The 19,210-nt window shown below is 40.0% G+C and overlaps 1 protein-coding gene across 1 annotated transcript; it reads right to left on the minus strand.

Moving 5' to 3' along the window:
* Nucleotides 1–2,415: 2,415 nt before the first annotated feature.
* On the minus strand, nt 2,416–13,574 carry AMBN (ameloblastin). The gene is made up of 10 exons (XM_063296687.1): nt 13,521–13,574; nt 12,109–12,159; nt 9,795–9,842; nt 8,749–8,865; nt 7,708–7,944; nt 7,175–7,216; nt 6,908–6,967; nt 6,403–6,447; nt 5,449–5,490; nt 2,416–2,892 (listed from the first exon to the last, which is right to left on the minus strand). The coding sequence occupies exons 1-10, from the start codon at nt 13,572–13,574 to the stop codon at nt 2,416–2,418; spliced, it is 1,173 nt and encodes a 390-aa protein (XP_063152757.1).
* Between the last annotated feature and the right edge of the window lie 5,636 nt (nt 13,575–19,210).

The raw sequence follows: 19,210 nt of genomic DNA on the forward strand, positions 1-19,210 counted from the left end.
TGGGCAACGGGGGCATGTGCCCTGGGTGCCGCGCTGGTGGGGCGCCAAAATGAGTGTGGGGGGGTGTCAAAATGAGCATGGGGGGGTGCCAAAATGGGCGCGGAATCCTAGTTGTGGCCCTGTCTGGAAATTCTATCCTCCTTCTTACACAAATCCTTGAGGCAGTAGGATATTTCACCAAGCCGCATCAGAATGCATGCTTCAGGAATCAAACATAGTTCCTTTAATTAAGACTTGATTCCCCCAAGGACTTGAGAACACATTCCTTCCTTGTTAGTTTATTCCATCATTCAGTTCCCCTAAAATAGTGTTAGAAACTGGCTTCCTTCCATTCTGGTCCTGCTAATTCATAATAGTTTTTTCCTGTTTCCCACAGTGAAATGATCGAAGTGTTGATTTTGTATTGCCATTTCATACTCAACTCTTCTGCTTCCCTGTCTGTTCTTAAATTCAACAACATATGCTTGGTTAGAATAATTGGTACTTCCTTTTCCCGTTCCAAAATGACAAAGAAATAATTCCTTTATAGGCACAGAAGTAAAAAGGAGAATTGTGCAAATTATATTTGTGTATCATGGCATACTTTCCTTCCCCAGCCCAGAATACAACAACTAGTTAGGGGATAAAATGAGTACTTGCAGCAAATATATCTTCAGAGGCCACAGAAAATTGGCATAATGCCCTACTCTAGATCAAAGGAATACTCCAGGCTATGACCCATATCTACTATTTTCTTTATTATAACAGATCCATGTTTGAAATATATAACTAATGTGATGTATGGCTTTCAGTTCAATATCAGATGCTGGAGCATAATGAGGAATGGCTGTTATTTTTATGTATTCCCCTGTAAGCTTTGCAGAGACATTTGGCTGGACATTATTGGAAATAGAAGACATGGGAGATGTTGAGATAGCACTGATCCTAGATTCTGAGGATGCAGCAGTTCTGGAGCTTTGTAATGTCAGTTGCTGCATTCCAGTTATAAAACTAGATATTAAGGACAGAGCTCATCTGTCCAGAGAAGGGATGGCTTGTGACATGTCAAGAGGTCACTTTGTTGGTTAAGACTTGGGGTCTCAGCCTTTCAAGTAAGAAAATGAGTAGAGCTATTCAGACAGATAGATAAGAAAAATTCATTGTGGGGGAGTTACCAGCTCCAAAGCCATGCTGTGCTTATACCAGCCAGACGGAGATAGGGGCTGTTTGAAAAAAATATAAGGCTGACAGCTTCATGACTAATACACTTCCTTCCTATCATATTCTGCGTACATGTCAGAGACATGCACCTAGCACACCCTCAACATTCCTCCTTTTGGGATCTGCCCCACATCCTCATCCATTTTCTCATTATTAGTATGATAACACCCACCTTCTTTTAATTATTACTAGTGTTGAAGTGCAGGTAGTCCTCATTTAGCAACCACAATTGGGCATGGCAACTCAGTCATTAAGCAAAGTGGTTGCTAAGTGAAACCATGACTGTGCTTATGATCTTACTTTAGTTCTCCTTTGCTTTACAGATCTGCAAAGGTGGTAAATGCAAGGATTGGTTGCAAAGTTGCTTCTTCATCACCATCATAACTGCAGATGGTCACTAAATGAGGCATTTGCTAAATGAGGACTATCTGTACATATGGCAGAGAGTAAAGCAGAAGAGGATTCCATGGCTGCAACCAGAAGGCTTATGAGGCCAGATCTCCCCATGCCTACAGCCCTCCTTTCCAAAAAGAGTGAGCAGTCTGCTCTGTTGTATGGTCAGTGGTTCCATTTCCAAAGAATTGTAACTTTGCTACCAAATGAATGCCGTAAATAAAAAATGTATGTTACTTGACCCTACATGTATTGTGAGTAAGATACAGGATGGAGGTTATCTGAAAAGGGAGAAAACAGCTTTTGCATAGTCTTCTCTCTTTTCATCATTTTTTAAAAAAGGAAGCCACAAGAATCAGTAATGTGGTTAAATAAATGTTTATTTCATGCTGCCTAAATAACTGAATGCAATACACTGAGCCATCTAATCAGAATTGGAGAGACACCCTCCAGTTCAGTGTACTTGCTTATAAGACTTGAATGGAGGCTAAAGCCAAATGTCGCATAAATAACGTGCATTAAAAATACAGCCAGGCAAGGACGGAAAACACATAAAAGCTGAAGAGCTTAAACAGGCAACTGATCACTTAAGCAGATAAGAGACCAAGTTTAGTTTTTAACCACTGACAATCTGGCACCTCCAAAACTTTCTCAAAGGTGAAATGTTAAAAAACTGAAACAAAGCTTATGGCATCTCTGCAACAAGCTGCGTACATCAATTCGTGCACTGAATGTTTTGGTGCTCACTGGATAAAAGACCCTCTCAAGCCCAAGAAATAACACCTGGAGAGCATACAAGCAGCATGTATTCCTCAAGGACTCTCAGGGCTCTTGGAAATGCCAGCTGTTTTGACTGACTTGTGGCTGGCCAGCCTCATTTCCTGCACTGGTTGAGTAAAAGGAGTCGGGAAACATGGTAGGCTCCAAAGGCATGGCAGGGTCAGCAGCCTCCAAAGGAATGAAGCTATCATGAGTTGCTGGAGGCAATGCAGTGGCTTGGGGTGCACCTGCCTGCCCTTTACTCTGACCAGCAGGGTTTAACAGGTTGTTGTTGGCATTGGGCAAGGCAACCCCTGGGTTGCCATCCACAGGGATCGCATTGTTTCCTCTGCTTGAAGGGTTGGACCCTAGATTAGCTCCTCCTTGAACTTCAGGCTGTTCTGTAATGCCCAGCTGATCATCTTCAACTGTGTAATCTCCTGGTTGTCCTCTATTCAGTGGCATATTCCCAAATCTAGCATCCATGGGAAAGAGATGGGGGCCTGCTGCCCGATAGGCTGGTGCACCAAATCCCCCACCCTGGAAAAAAAAAAAAAGAACAAGAATTACAGTACATGAATGAACGTGATCTTTCTGAAGATCCAAATGACAATCATATGGGAGAGAGGTGGTGACGTGCGAGTAAAGTGCTGGCTTTGGTGCTTAGCATGCTGTCCTAAATGCAAACTTGGGGAATGAAAATCTAAACTCCTTTATACAGTGGGAAGTGTCCCAGAAAATAAATACTGTGTTGGCACTGATGCCTTAGAAGACAGATGACAGATGACATAGCTAGGCTAAGATGGAATTTGAAGTTGGGCCATCAATCAGCTAAGAGCTGGTTTGGAGAAAAAACTGACTACTAGTAGTAGTAGCAGCAGGAGAGGAGTGGCACATCATTGAGAATTTTGAGGATAAAAAAGAATTGTAGGAGTGGCAGAAGAGCAAAAAAAGAAAAGCAGAAATCACTATCAGAATCAAGATGTGGCTTGGGGCTCAGCCAAGTCCCACCAAATCAGTTCCTGAGAAACAGGTGTATGAATGAAAGCAGCCCTGCTTTTGCTGTGAATAAGAAAACTTAATTGTACCAAATAACCTATCGTTACAATTTTTTAAAATTCTGCCTCTGATTGTGCTGTCCTTATTCCCACATTGGGTAACATGTTCAGTAAACCTTGGGTGTCTTTTTATCAGGTAAAAAATTATAGCAGCAAATGTAATTTTAAAAAATAACAAAGAGAGGGGAGAAGTCAGGCTCTCGGATGCTCATTTATGGAGTGCCCCAGGGATCAGTCATTTCCCCTATCCTGTTAAACATCTACTTGAAACTGCTTGAAGAAACCATTCACCAGCTCAGGGGAATGCTGATGATACCTAGTTTATTTATTTATTTTATTTATTTCTCAAATTTAGCCACCGCCCATCTCCCCCAGAAGAGGGACTCTGGGCGGTTACACATCTCCATCCTAGACCCAAGGGAAGATGCAGTAGAAGTCTTCTTCAAGTGCCTGGAGGCTTTCAGGGTCTGGATGGGGAAAAACAGGCTCGCACTCAGCCCAAGCGAGACTGAGTGGTGGTTAATTCAGAAGTCTTCTGATTCCAGGAATATATTATTTGAATCTTGACAGGGCTGTGTTTCCCTGAGAGGGCAAATTCATGACCTGGGGATCCTCCTAAACACAGGTATCCTGCTCCAGGAACAGGTGAAAGCCCTGGCCAAGAGGGCTTTTGCAGTGACAGCTAGTGTACTGGTTGCAACCTTAGCTGGAACAGGATGCTCTAGGGACAGCCACTCATGCCCTTGTCATCTCCCAGTGTGATTACTGTAAATCACTCTCCATGGGGCTGCTCTTGAAGACAATCTGAAAAAATCCAGCTGGTTCAGAATGCAGTAGCCTGAGTGCTCACTGGCCAGTCTTGTTCTGCCATGTTGCTCTGCTCCTTCTGCAGCTGCCCTGGATGCCAGTGGGTTTCCAAGTGCAAGTCAAGGTGTCGATTTCTACCTTTAAAATCCTTTGTAGCTCAGGACTTAAGAGACCACCTTTCCCAACATGAATGGCTAGAGAGTGCCCACTAAAGCATCCCCACTTATCAGGAGGTGTTGGGAGGGTCCCCAGTGTTGGGAGTTCAGGGTGGTAAAAAGGAGTTTTTTCAAAAATTCTTTAGGACTGATTCCAGGTCCACCAGAGCCTATATGCTTACAGACTGTATATTTATGCACGTGTACATATTAACCATTAGAATTTTGCTTTAAAGTTTTAAAATGTAGTTTTATTTTACTGTTATTTTAATATCTCTACATTGTGTAGAGTCCATGGGGATTGAGGGGGTAGATAAATTGCACAAATAAATAAATAAATTCAGGCCCTTTTTCATCTTGGCTGCATTCATACCAGTTTTATTAATGCCTCATTTGTAGGTGAATTGCAAACATTCCAAAGATAATAAATCAATTTCTTATTCAACTCCAGAGCTCCTGGACCACACACACACATACATACACACACATATACACACACACACACACACATACACACAGTGAATACACAAACACACACACTTCATTCATTCATTCATTCATTCATTCCAAGGCAACAAGTACCCTGGACCCCATTAATTTCAGTAGAAGAAATGAGCATGAGCATGTGCTATATTCTGCAGAAATCAGTGGAATGTAATAATGTTTATCAGTACTTGATCTTACATATGCCATAGAAATGTTGTCAATGGAAATGCACAGAATTTTTTCATATTTATAATAGTGCAGCCCAGAAAATCCTTTAAGGGTAAAGGGCAGAGGCCTTTCATCAAGTGCATGTTGCATAAAGTCCCACTCAATTGGTGCAAACGACAATCTATCTTTGCTTTTCAAAATTATTCCCAATTAACTATTTATCCTTGGCCATAATAGCTTCCCCTTGCTCCACTTTGCTTTATGTTCATTTTACTAGCTCTAAAAACCTTGAAGCAGAAGTTTGATCTGTACATCCACTGGTTTCTCAGCCTTGGGTTGCACAATTTGGTATCTTTAAAGGGAAAGTCAGTGTTTATCCCTTCTTATCCTATATGTAAATGAATATGATGTTCACAACTTACCTGCATTTCTTCTGAGCTTACTACTCCTAATCTGGTAGGAGCCTATGGAATATGCAAGCAAACCACATATCAGGAATGAAACATTCTAGTTTAATACAAAGTCTTAATTTTTTAGGACCTATTGTTTCATTGCATGTAATAAAGCATGTTCATTCATCACCAAAAACAACAATCAATGCCCCTAAATGCATGTTTTCTTTTCCTTTGAAATATCATGTTTTGAAAAAAGCTCATGTATTTTGGTGAGTTCAACTGTTCTCCATTTTAAAAGCTGTCATTTCTAAATTAAAAATCTGAAATGTGAGTCTTTCAGTGGCCACAATAACTTTGATAAGTAATCATTATCTCTGGCATTTGAATAGCTGCATTCAAGCTTGTTTATATATTAATATGTACGTATATTGTGTATAACAGCTTTCCCCAACCTGGACAACTTCTAAATATATGGACTAACTTCCAGAATTCTGAACAATGGCTATGTTGGCCAAAGAATTATGGGAGCTTAAACCCACATGTGTTTTGGGTCAGTGCCTTTGTTGAGAAAAGCTGGTCTATGACTAAATCACTTCTTTGATTCTATTTTTTTTTGGTCACTTTTTAGTGTGACCTACAAAAGAATGGGTGGGTCTACACAGATAGAAGCAGATTAACAGAGTTAAATGGGAAGGAAAAGTACACAGGTGGCCCAAGTGTAGGGTTTTGTCTTCTTTATTTTTCCATATAATCCTTTCCATTCCTATGTGGGAAAATGATAGGTTGCACTTATGAATACTTTTTCAGTGGAGGTAAAATCTGTCCTTTAGATCTAATTCTGGATGACCCAATTGTAATAGTGCTGGTTCCCACTATTCCCATGTGGTGTTTTATACAGAACATACAGAGATACACTGATTTACTCCAAACATGTTAAGGCTGAAGATTTTCATTAAGTGTAAATTAATGTAAAGTACTTACTCCTTGGTTTGCTACATAAGACATATATTGCAAATTGGGGTAAATCTAGACAAAAAGAAAGAATTAAACTGGTTTAAAGATACTTGTTTTGTTGTGTGTGTGTATATATATAAATAGACTGGAAAGGAAAATGCATTTTTAGACCAGAACAATGACTCATGTGTCCACATCCTGGCTTTAACAGGTATCATGTAAGTATGCTTTAAGGATTTCCTACATTGTAGTGTACCATTATTAAGGTTATCCCATTTTGAAACTATCAGGATTATGCTGGAATCTCTTAATAATTTAATCAATTTATGGGTAAAGTTCTTTCTAGCAAAGAACCTAATTTAAGGAAAAATTTACCTTGTTAAATATGCTTACGTTTCAGACAACTTAAACACTTTAGACAAAAGCTAATTTGTAAATAAGTATATCTACATTAGTGTCTATATTTAAGAGAGTTCAGTGATGGAAATTTAACTGCATTAACAATAGAATTTTAGTTGGAGAATCAACTTACAGATCGTTGCTGTGGTTGTTGGGCTGAGTTTTGCTGAGTTCCAAATAAACCAGGGTAGACCTTTGCAAAAAGAAAAAAAAAAGTGGAATGGAGTATCCAGAAAAATATGAGACATTATGATACACACTGCCTTACAGATATAATAAAAATTCTAAAGAACTTATCATGTGGCACACTCAAATGTGTGTGTGTGTGTTTCTAAGCAGCTGTTTCTGTCAAGAAATTTACTTTTCACTGTTATAATTCTCATAGTCAAAATATACTTACGGCCTGGCCCAATGTCCCTGAATATTCTTGTACAGCAGGTAACTGTAGTTATTAAAAGAAAACATTTAATATCATTAGTTTAGCAACATGAAGAGAATAAATAATAAACTAAGCAAAGTTTTAAATCTAAGTATGATTATTTTACACTTTTATAAGTGTTTAAATTGTCCTGGAATTCTGCTGGAAAATGCATGTATTAATTAAAATAATAATCGAAAATGTATTATACTGAGAAAGACTGTTTGTAAAACCTTTATACATGGTAAAAATGGCCAAAAAAAAAGCATACTACCAGAGAAATGTGCAGTAAAATACATACACATTTTAGACTGATTTTCCCTCCCTGCAAACTACATAAAATGGAAAAACTGAGAGAAATGGAATGGACTGGTTCACTCAGCCTTAGTTAATGTTGTGCCTCCATATTCTTTGTAATCTCCATACCAAAGATTTGTACTTCTTGGTTTAATCACCGGAGGTTCAGAGAATTCTCAGTCATATTAGGAATATGTCAGTTGCTTATAAAAACTGACCTGCTGTCTGTCTGCTGGTGATAGCTGTTGCTGAACATCTGGTTGATTTCCTTCTGATGGAGAAAACGGTTTTGGCTGAAACGCTGGCTGTACATCATAATGTTGTATTTGGACTTGCCTTGTAGGAATGAAATGTGTGTAATGGTAATTAGGTTGTTCTGGCATCCCAGGTTGTTGAAGCAGAGTGGGTGTTTGAGATGGCAATGGAGGAGGGTGCACCGGCATTGAGTATTCATACTGTGGAGTGATAGAAGGATGCATAACCAGAACGGAAAGGTTAAAACCATTAATGAACAATTTTCAGGCTTGCTGAAAGGTTGCATGAACAATGAATCTGATGAATGAACTTCTGGCTTACAAAATTCCATACTGTAATAATTTGTCTCTAAGACCAGGATTTGCAATGCCCAGGGGCATCAAAGTTCCCTACCAAGCTCCATGTCCCAGCTAATATTATTTAATATTTAATATTATTTAAAAATTCTTTTAATATAAACATTAATTAGGAAGCCACTATGCTGCAGAGAAAAATGTCAACAACTAGCATCTTACCAATTCTGAAGAATGTTTCTAGTTATGTATGACTTCAAAGCTTTTCCTAGGCATTAAAGAAGTAGGCAACTGCAGCTCAGTGCTTTGTCTGAAGGTGAGCCAGCAGCCCAGGATAAAGGTAAATATAAGCTGAAGTGGTAGAAAGCACTTGGGAGAGCTGGGCTAAAGGAGTAGATTCAATACTCCTTGACAATCTAGTAAACAGGAGTCTTGTGATTGGCCATACCATACAGCCATTCTGTGAGACTGGTTAGAGACTGATGGTCAACATCTACATGTAAAAGATAAGGAGTCGTGTTGCTGAAAATCCAGGGAATTATAGCTCCCATGGAGGACCATAATGGCTGGCACTGATGAGGAATTCTGAAAGTTGTAATCCCAACATATCCAGAGAGGACCAGACTAGGGAGAAATTTCTAGAAAGCAAAAAGAATAGTACTGCTTTAATAATATAGAGTTTCTGGAGTTATAACAGCTTAAATTGCTTACCTGTTGAGTTTCAGGTTGAGATCTTTGCCTTATCAAGTAGAATGATGAATGGGATGGTAGGAAATTGTGCATCCACATTGAATGAAATGGATCAGCATAGCTATAAGTCTGGGCATACTAAAAATGGTATGATTAAATACATTTATTCTGAAGCTATAATTCAGATACTAGTTCTCAGTGAAGTTAGAACAGGAGTTAAATTCAAGCCAATACTAGGAATCAGAATGAGTTCATAAATAAAAGATGTTGTAATGGATTTTCCACTTGATTCCTTTATAAATACAGTAGATACCAAATTCTTTCCTTTGATAATAGATCCATAAATTTAGTTAGAGAAAAAGGGACTGAAGAGGAGGAAGAGGCACTACGTGTCTATTTGTTAATCATTCTACCTTTTGGCAACACACAAGCCACAACGAGGAAACAAATGAAATCAACTTGGAACCCTTTCGATAAATACTAAGATATAAAGTCACTTTAATAGACACCCTAGAAGATCACTACAGGATATTTAAAACAACAACAGCATAAGATTCCTTCGCCTTGTTGTTGTTGTTTTAAATGTATTGGCCGCCCAACTCCAGTGGAGACTTACTTGGGAGTAAGTCATATCGAACATCATAGGCTTTCTTGAGAATGCAGTCTGTTACTTGTTTACTAAGAAGCATGTCATTAGTCATTAGACCCACTTAAAATAACTATACATAGAAATGTAGTCTTTTCATGCTGCTCTATAAGCAAAATAAATATTTGGTTTGATTGTAATCTTGGTCAAGACTAAGTTTACCCATGGATATAAGCTAGGGACAGGAAGACCCTTGATTTTTAGATTTTGTGGGGTTTGGTGATAATTCCCTTATCAGTGATAGTTTCAGTACAGCTGATTGATTCCAATTCTTTCTGAAAGTCGAAGTTTCCTTACTTTGGGTAAAGCCAATAAATAGAATAATATAAAGTCTGGAATAGCATTATCAGCTTATTCTTGTGATTACACATCTCCATAAACATACTTTTGAAAAGAGGACATTTGGCATAGCTGTGATTACCTGAGGGAATACATTTGGTATACTTGGTCCACCAAGCTGTCTCATACCCTGTAAGGCAATTTTAAAAATCCTCAGTGTTAACAACATCAGCATTTTCTATTCTGCAATATTTGCACATCTTCTCATGGAGCTCACAAAGAGCAGATGAAAACAATGGCCTCCACTCACTGTCTGCCTAATGCAGCTTGTATTCAGAATTGTACTGCCTCTGAAACAGAGGTGCCTGATCACTATCACATTTTCACAAATTCCATTACACTCGTCCAATCCCCTTTTACAAGTCATCTTAGTTCTTTGCAGTCACCAGAGGTTAATTATGGATTGCATGAAGAAGCACTTTCTTTTGTTTGTCCTGAATCTAATGCCAGCTAATTTATATGGATGTCCCCAACTTTACATGTATAAAAGAGGGAGGAAAAAATCTTTTAGCTGTTTGACAGGATTGACTCAAAAGGGTGGTGTTGAGGTAGCAGAGTTGTTCATATGGAAGTGGTGCAACCAATCCCTCTATGGGAAAATTACTTCCAAACTTTTTTGCTTCAGAGAAAACAAGGGCTGATCTGCACAACCAAGTTGCCCTAGAGCACATAAAGGCCACTAACCATTTCTCAAGGGCAAGAATACATGACATTGTCCTCAGTTGCCCCCAACCAACTGTGAAGGCAATCGTCACTTTCTGGTAGGCATCAAACGTAGTATTTTCCAACTTGTGTCAGCACAAGTGGTTCTGCCCAGTTTGCCTACTGTGCTTCATTTCACTGTAGGCAAACGTCTCCATTCCAGTTAGGTATTGTGCACCATGGCCCTTCCCCCTGATCACTGACTGCTACCCTCCACAGCCCTTTGGCTCTGGGCTGCTGGGTGCTGGGTTGCCTGCCCCTTCAGAGGTGACCTCAACCACTGAACCTGTTCTTTTTTAATTCATTTCACTGGGGCCCTCCCTCCCTCCCTCCCTCCCTTCCATGAAGAAAGGTAAAATAGTGTTTCTTTTAGAACTAGCCCACCTTTGGGCATAAGAGATGATAGTGTCAAAGATGAGGAGTCAACCGAGAGAAGCTATGCAAAAGGTCCACCAAAGTAAACCACATGTCCTCAAAGACCCACCCAATGGAAAAGAAAGCAATTGTTGCTTACTTTCTTTGCACAAGTGGAAGGAATAAAGAAACAGAGAAATCCACCAATCAGGGGCCATGGTAAATGCTGGGCAAACAGATACCAGGCTATCTCCATGACCAAAGTAGAGGAAGGGGTTCAAATCTGGAAAGGAATTGCATAAGCTGGCTTCATTTCCAACCAGTTTATGTTTAGGAGTCAGGCAGCTTAAAGTGGCAGTGCAGAAAAGCCCTAAGGGTGCATACTCAGACTGGGCAACTTCTGTCCTAAGTTACCACAAATGAAAACTGTGAAGTAAGGTGGTTGCTTCAGAGGACGGATATTATTTGCACAACTAATGTGAACGTGTTCATTTCCAAAATATACTGGAAGGGAAGAGGAATGGTACTAGATTTTTTTTTCCTTTGTGCCTTTCAGTCAGTCTTGATTCCTGACAACTGCCTGGGCAAGTCCCTGCAGTTTTCTAGACAACATTTTCAGAAGTGGCTTGCCCTTGTCTGCTTCCCAGGGCTGAGAGAGAGGGACTGGCCCAAGGTCACCCAGCTGGCTTCGTGCCTAATGTGCGACTAGAACTCTCAGTCTCCCAGATTCTAGCCTGAAACCTTAGCCTTAGCTTAGCATACTGGTTTTGCTAGAAATTTACCTGTCTCCTATTAGGAATTTTACTTCAAGCCAGCAGTTAAGTTAAGGGCAGACCACACATAGTCTTTTGTCACATTTTGCATCATTTTTATCTCCAGTCATAAAGCAATTGCAATGAAATCACAATTTCTTGTTTTATTTTGTATTTTATCTTTTAAAAGGTTTATTGCAAACTTACCAGCAAAGTTTTTGTTATTCAATGCTGTGTGTGTGTGCAGGGTGTGTGCACGCGCATATCTTTGAGTCAGCATTGACTCCTGATAAGTCCCTGTAGTTTATGAAGCTGTTTGTCCTGGCCTTCTTCCTAGGGCTGAGAGAGAGGAACTGACCCAAGGTCACCCAGCTGGCTTTGTGCCCAAGGTGGGACTAGAACTCCAGGTCTCCCGGTTTCTAGTCTGGTGCCTTAACTGCTGCACCAAACTGGCTCTTATTCAATGGTATAGAAACATTCTAAATAAACATAGTAATTTACAAACACGTTTTGGATATACTCATACACATACACATATATATCAAAAGATTTACAAACATACACACACACACACATACATATACATACCTCAAGGCTTATACTACCCATTCCAGGAATCCCAGCATGACGAGGCAGTATCTATGGTTATACAAGATATATATTAAGAATAGTTTATATGACCCGAGATTACACTGTTTTAAAGAATAAGAATAATATTGCTGAGAGCTGCTGTAATGGGCTGAGTGGTGACATGACATCATTGGAGGGTTGGGGTATGACATTTAATATGATTTCTTCTTTGGTATCTTCTCTTCCTCTTCCTCAGTTTTTGGAGGGATTTATTCAGATAAATTTTCTACTAGAAAAGGGGTGTAGGATTGTACCACTGTTCTTTGATGGATTGCTGTCATATTTCAGCAATCTAGACTAATTTGTGGGGGCACAAAAAAGGAGGGTTGGCATTCCACTGGATGGGTTTAAATTACTAAATGTTTTCACTGATTTTCTGTGGATCTTCATATTACTGATTACTAAAGCCAATATGAACTCTGGATTTTTAAAATATAGGACTTCAGTTTTCCATCACTGAGATCAAATCTTTCACACTAGAGATTCTCCTGCCTTCTTAGTGGATCTTTAATTAAAGTGATTAGGAATGCATAATGGATTTGGAAAATGAGCACTCCCTTACATATTGAAGACACTGATGGAAACTACTTGAAAGTGTTCCATAGTAGAATGGTTATTCAAAGGTAAGGTAAAGGTTCCCGTTTAGTCGTGTCCAACACTAGGGGGCAGTGCTCATCTCCGTTTCATGGCCGAAGAGCCAGCGTTGTCCAAAGACACTTCTGCGGTCACGTGGCCAGCATGACAGTCACACAACGCTGTTACCTTCCCACCAAAGCGGTACCTATTTATCTACTCGTATTTGCATGCTTTCGAATTGCTAGGTTGGCAAGAGCTGGGGCGAGTGCGGGAGCTCCCTCCATCATGCGGTGCCCGGGTCTCGAACTGCCAGACTTGCAACCTTCCAGTCAACGAGCCTGGCATCATAACCACTGAGCCACCCACTGCCAGCCCCCCCCCCCCCCGGTTATTCAAAAGCCCCATGTAATTTGACTATTGCAAAATGTTGGTTTGAAAGAAATGTCATATAATGGTTTCATGTCCATGTTTTCAAAGTGTTTTTCATTATAGGAAATACAAAAACCACAATTAACGCCAGGAATACAAAGGAGCAGGATATTGCTGTAAAGTGCCTTTTAAAACATAATTTTGATATGAGAAAGAACCCCAAAAGGTACCAGCTAGGAATTTTGGAACTGTATTTGGGAGGTACCAGACTGGATAAAACTAATCTATCTGATCTCCCCTAGCACAAAACAGGTGACCAAATAATATTCTTTATTCTTGTTTTTCTTTTTGTTTTTAAAAGAAACCTATGGTCTCTAACTTTGTTGGCCATAAGCAATTTTTTGAGATAAAGTTGTAAGAGTTACCGGCAAAGCAGAGCACGTTCCTAAAAGGCTTAAGACAAATATCCATTGTTTCATAACTGGAATGTTGCCCATAAAAAGGGGGCGAGAAAGAACTGCAGAGGGTGATGAAATCCTGGTGCGAGAAAAAAAAAGATGATATGCAATGAAACAGTAAAATCACCAATATACAAACATCCCATTATTATTTGTCCCATTCTTACTGCTCGCTTGTTCTGTTAAAACACCTTAGGAGAATTGTCTTTGTAAATAATGCATATATTAGAAAACATCAGAAACAACACTGCCTATATTGGGAGAAATGGATTGCAAAAATATTTAAAATGTTAGTGTGATTTTAAAAACAAAATCAAGTTCAGTGCACTGAATTCACAGATTTCCAAAAATCTATCCCTATCCCTAACCCTTCCCCCATTATAGAATTATAACTACAGGAGTCATAACATTTTTTTGCTGCCAAGCACAGCACAAAATTCTGTGTGATGGCCTGGATGCTCCTCAGTGCAGTATCACCAGTTCCTTTAAGTTCACCAAATCTTAGGAGATCCCGGAGTTCTCACCCAGGGATGTCAGAAGTGTCTCTCATATGAGAATCCAAAATCTCAAGAGAGTTGATGATCGTGCACATTTTTTTCAACAACAATTACTTTAAAATTATAATTATTTTAATCTGGATGTCTCCAGCAGCCCTTTGGGATTCTGACACTGCTACAGACCCTGCAATAGAGCCATGAATAGCAGAGATGTAATAACATGAAACATGGAGGCAGAGGCTACGCTGGATCTATCAGCAGAGTGTGGATGCAGGGAAGAGAAAAAAGAACTTTATATAATTTGATTTAAATATAATTAAAATGTATTACATTAATATGTTTAATATGATTAAATACATGATTGCTATTGAATGAAAGCTATGCAAGTTATCCTTTTTTAAGTAGAAAACTTTCTAGTATGTGAGCATGTAGGAAAAAAAAGTGTACTTGCATAGCTTCTCATCTTTCCTACAAGCTACTAACAGCCAGGCCACACTAGCTCCAAAGCTAAATGCATTGTACAGTTAACAAGCACAAGGCCTGTGTTCAAATCCTGCTGAAGAGTAGAACATGGAACATCTAGCATGGAGGATACCTGAAGGATAAGGAAGAAATTGGCTGTGTAGTGCCTCCTACTGGTCAGTAGCTAATATAACATCCAAATGCCGCTGAATAATATACTGGAACCCTGAAGCCCAATGCTGCCCAGCTGCTGAATAATTTTGTCCCATCAACTATTCTGCCACTTTAAGATTTTTAATTGCATTAATAACATTCAATTGCATTTAATTTAATGTTAAAATTAATGGCAAGTTAGGGCCAGCTCAGGTGGTGCACTTCTGATGTCAATTGAAAATGTTTCAGTTTGGGGGTTCACTTCCAGTATTTATCAGAGGGAAAGTGCCCTGGACATAAAATAAAACACATCAGTTTTAGTATTCACAGCACATCAGTTATAGAGTTCAACTCAGCTATAAAATGGTTGGCATGACCCTAAGAAAAAACAATTAAACCATGACAGGCATGCTCTGGGCTTGCTTTCTTTCAGCAGTGATGCAAGCAGGCCAGGCCTTTGGGGAAGTTTTCCAAGGTCCCTTGACTCACTGCCAGAAAGTGATAGGAGATGGCAGAGAAGGGAAGGGCAAGTCATACAGGGCTATGTGACCACACAGCTGCTCATTGATATCAGTGCAGTCATAGCCACGGATCTGTATTGTGCAAACCAAGCCATCTCCTATGGTATGCCTTTGAACTCAATGATCTCTTCCTCACAGTTGAGTGACAAGTGTCATCTACCAGTCCTTAAGCTGGCACAAAACCAGACCAGCATAAAATTGGCTGCTTCATGGGCAATCCCTATCCTGCCACAAACACAGTGCTGGCAAATTATGCTGTCCTTGTCTCATGCAGTATTACCCAGAAGTTAATTTACTAATATATTGCCCTTATTTATGGTGTAGGGCACATTAAGGGTAGGGATTAGTGAATTCCCCAACCTTGTTTCCCTCCCCTCACAAGCACAGGTTCATCCAACTGTGAAAACCTGGTCCGGTTTTGCACATTTTTTGTGTGTAGACACATTCAAAGAGCGATTGACAATCAGCTGATACTCAAGATCCTTTTGGATATGGCTTTAGCACTATTTTGGGATAGTGCTATTCTGGAATAACACTAAATTTGTATCTAAAGCCAGCCCAAACAGCAGCTGAAATGACTAGTCAGATGCTGTTTAGGCTGTCTCAAGTCTCAAGGATGAGAAATAGCTCAGAGACCTATGAGTAGTGGGGGCGGGGGGAGAGAGACAGTCTGGTTGAAAGAAATGGACGCTCCTACTGCCCAAAGTAGAATAACCCAGGAAACCAGTGCTCGGGGACTGATGGTGTTAGGACTGTATCAGCACCAGCCTAAAGTCCCATATCTATCATGGGCTAATCCCACCAGCTAGGGAGTCACCTGAATGCACCATTCACAGAATCATTGGCAAAACATGTCAGATTGTAGCAAAACCAGTATTGGGGCAAGGAGGAAAATGCTAGTTTAACAGTGGTACAGGATAACTTTAAGACGGTGTCAAGTTTGGGTCTGGAATTAAATGAATGCAAGAGGATTTGGCATTGAAAGAGGTTGCATAGGCATGCTTGTGCCAGAGCTGGATGCAAGTAAGAAAAGGCTCTTCGAATGATAAATGTGCATTACTTAAATTCAAAATGAGATGTGGCATTTCTATTGCATCTTGCAGCCCCTTTCCTGAATGGGCTCCTGGTCTTCTGCCACAAGTCTTATTTCAGTGACAGCACAAGTCCTTCCATCATTGATGGACACTTCCTTTCAGCTGTTAGGAAGGATGGTTCTTTCCCCTTCCTTCCCCACCAACAGATAAGTGTCTCAGCTTCTGCTGATCCTACTACCTCCCTACATTTCAGTTATGCTGTAAGAATAATTCTGATTAATTTTGCAGGCATTTTAACAAAGGTAATTATCTTCAAGATAATGATATTTTTCATAAAACCAACCTAATCATGCAATATTCATCCTGTGCCTAAGATTTTTTTTCTGCCCTGTAGCAGTGCCTATCACATATTTATAATCTATCAGCAGCAGTAGCAGCAGGAAAAAAAAAAGTTTTGAGTCTCACAGGATGCAAATATAAGAAGCAGTGATAAGGAATAAGGCCTATTATGTTTGAGTAGTCATAATCCATATGACTACTAGATGGTAGCAAAGTTTTTTCAATGAATGAATGAATCCAACCTAACCAAAGTCCCCAGTGCAAAGTTGCCATGTTTCACATCTTGGAGGGCTTCCAGACAAAGCCAAATTACTCCAGAATTCATTTACAGTAGAACCAAAGAATCTGGCAATTCCTAAGCATACAAAACATGTACTGATCCTTTTGGTAATCATGATAATCTTTGCAGCAAAACAACAAAGAGTTATTTGGGAGTCTTAAGGTTAACACACTAATTTAAGCTTTGTCATATTTCCTTGGGTTGTTTCTGTACATCTCTAACTTATGGCAGAATAAAATTCTGGAAGTGCCATGTTTCCAATTACTGCAGTGATGAGAAGAAAGGAACTGCGCTCCTTTCTCAGAGGTTTTAAAGAGCCAGAAGCCCATCTGAGATGAGATATGATCATCTTAAAACCAAGCTTATCCAAGGCGGAATATTGAAATAAATTTTACCTTCAAACCGTCTGGAAATTTCCTCCCAATACTTGTTCAGCAATTCAAGAAATCTTCACAAAGTAAAGGTTTCACAGCCACAAAGGAAAGTGCACCTCTTTCTCACACTCTAGAATATAAACCTGATTGAAAAGGCTGGTTAGCCAATCAATATCAAGAAAGAGGGCAAGAGAATTACAGACTTCTCACTTGAACCCACCCATCCTTTCTATGCTCACAAAACATGAAGCTGTAACACGTTATTATTTATAATTGAATTCTCAAGTCTGTATTTAAAGAAACCTTTTTTAGCAGAAAGAAAATGAGCATCAGAATAGAATATGCAACAAAACAATAGAGTGATAGTCTATTTATGACACCATGTCTCAAGATAGCCAACTTTGCCTGCTGACAGAGGTGCTGCATTTTTAATGGATACCTAAAAGGCAAGAATTTAACATGTACTGTAGGTGCCCTGCACCTCTGGAAGAATTAGCCAGTAAATTATCTGCCTGTCATGTCATGGTTTCAGAAACAGAGCTTGTGCCAGGTGAAATATGAGTGAGGAGTGGTCCTGCTGACTCTGAAGGAAGCAATGGTGTACCCCTTCCTCAAGAAACCATAATTGGTTCTAACCATGTTAAACAATTTCTGGTCAGTCTCCAGTCTGGTGGTTAGGTTGCAGTTCCAGAGAGTCCTGAAAGAAGTCTATATCCTTTCTAGTCTGGTTTCATGCCTGGTTACAGCATAGATGCTGCACTGATTGTAGATGGTCTTGGTGGAGCTGAGGTGGGAGTGATGCAACTACCTGAACTCTCAACAGTGTTGGATACCATCAATCATAGTATTCTTCTGGACAGACTACAAGGATTAGGAGTAGTGGGCACAGTGTTGCGGTGGTTCTTCTTTTTCCATGGTCAGTCCCTGTGCCTCTCCTATTTAACATCAACATGAGCCTACTGAGTGAGATCATCTGACAAAACAGGGTCACAGACATCAGTATGCTGATGATACCAAGTTGTATTTCTTGACCCTGAGTCCACCAAGCAATGTAGTCAAGGTTTTATCTCAAGGTTGTTGGAGTCCAGATTGAGAGGCTGTTGGGTGTCAGCTTGCAAGGTAGGCCAGATAGGAAACATGGCCAGATGAGCTAATTCTACTTTATTGTAAGATTACATTAACAGAATCTTGCAAGTCTGAAAGCACATTTCTCCTCCTGTCCCTTTACAGCCCAAGAAACTAGGGAGGGTCTCTTCTGAGCTGCTTGCCCTGCCCACATTCCTGCTGCCTAAGCTGCCTTTTATCTGTCCATTCCCTTGGCTGCGTCTCTTTGCCCTGTCTCCCCAGGTCATTCCCACATAACATTACATCAAGGTCTGGATGGGGAGAAACGAGGTGAGACTCAACCCTAGCAAGACAGAGGGGCAGTGGATTCATGGACCACTCAGTCCCAGTAATTTTCACCTTTTGCTCTTGATAGGGTAGCACTTCTCCAGACCAAGGACTCTGGACTCATAGCCACTGCTCAAGAAGCAGGTGGCAGCTGTGGTCAGAAAAACCTTTGCAGAGAGTCACCTGGCATGCCAGTTGTGCCCTTTCCTGGATCAAAAAGGCCCTACTCACAGTCTCTCACACCTTGGTATCCTGGCATGAAGACTACATTGTACAATGGGCTATGTATACATACACAAACACGCACACACAATCTCAGTTTGCTTTTCCAACTGTAGTAGTTCACACATATGGATATAACAGCCTTGTTGAATAAGATGATTGATTGATTGATTGATTATGTGCCATCAAGTCAGTGTTATCTCTTAGTGACCACATAGATAGATTTTCTCCATAATAATCTGTTCCTAATCTGGTCTTTCAGATCTTGTTTTCTTGGCAGTCCACAATATTCTCAGGAGTCTTCTCCAACACCAAATACTCTTCCTATCCTGCTTCTTCAAAGTCCAGAACAAGATAAAGGCCTGTCTTAGTCCAGCATTTTG

The sequence above is a fragment of the Candoia aspera genome, chromosome 2 (assembly GCF_035149785.1).
Source record: "Candoia aspera isolate rCanAsp1 chromosome 2, rCanAsp1.hap2, whole genome shotgun sequence".
NCBI lineage: Eukaryota > Metazoa > Chordata > Lepidosauria > Squamata > Boidae > Candoia > Candoia aspera.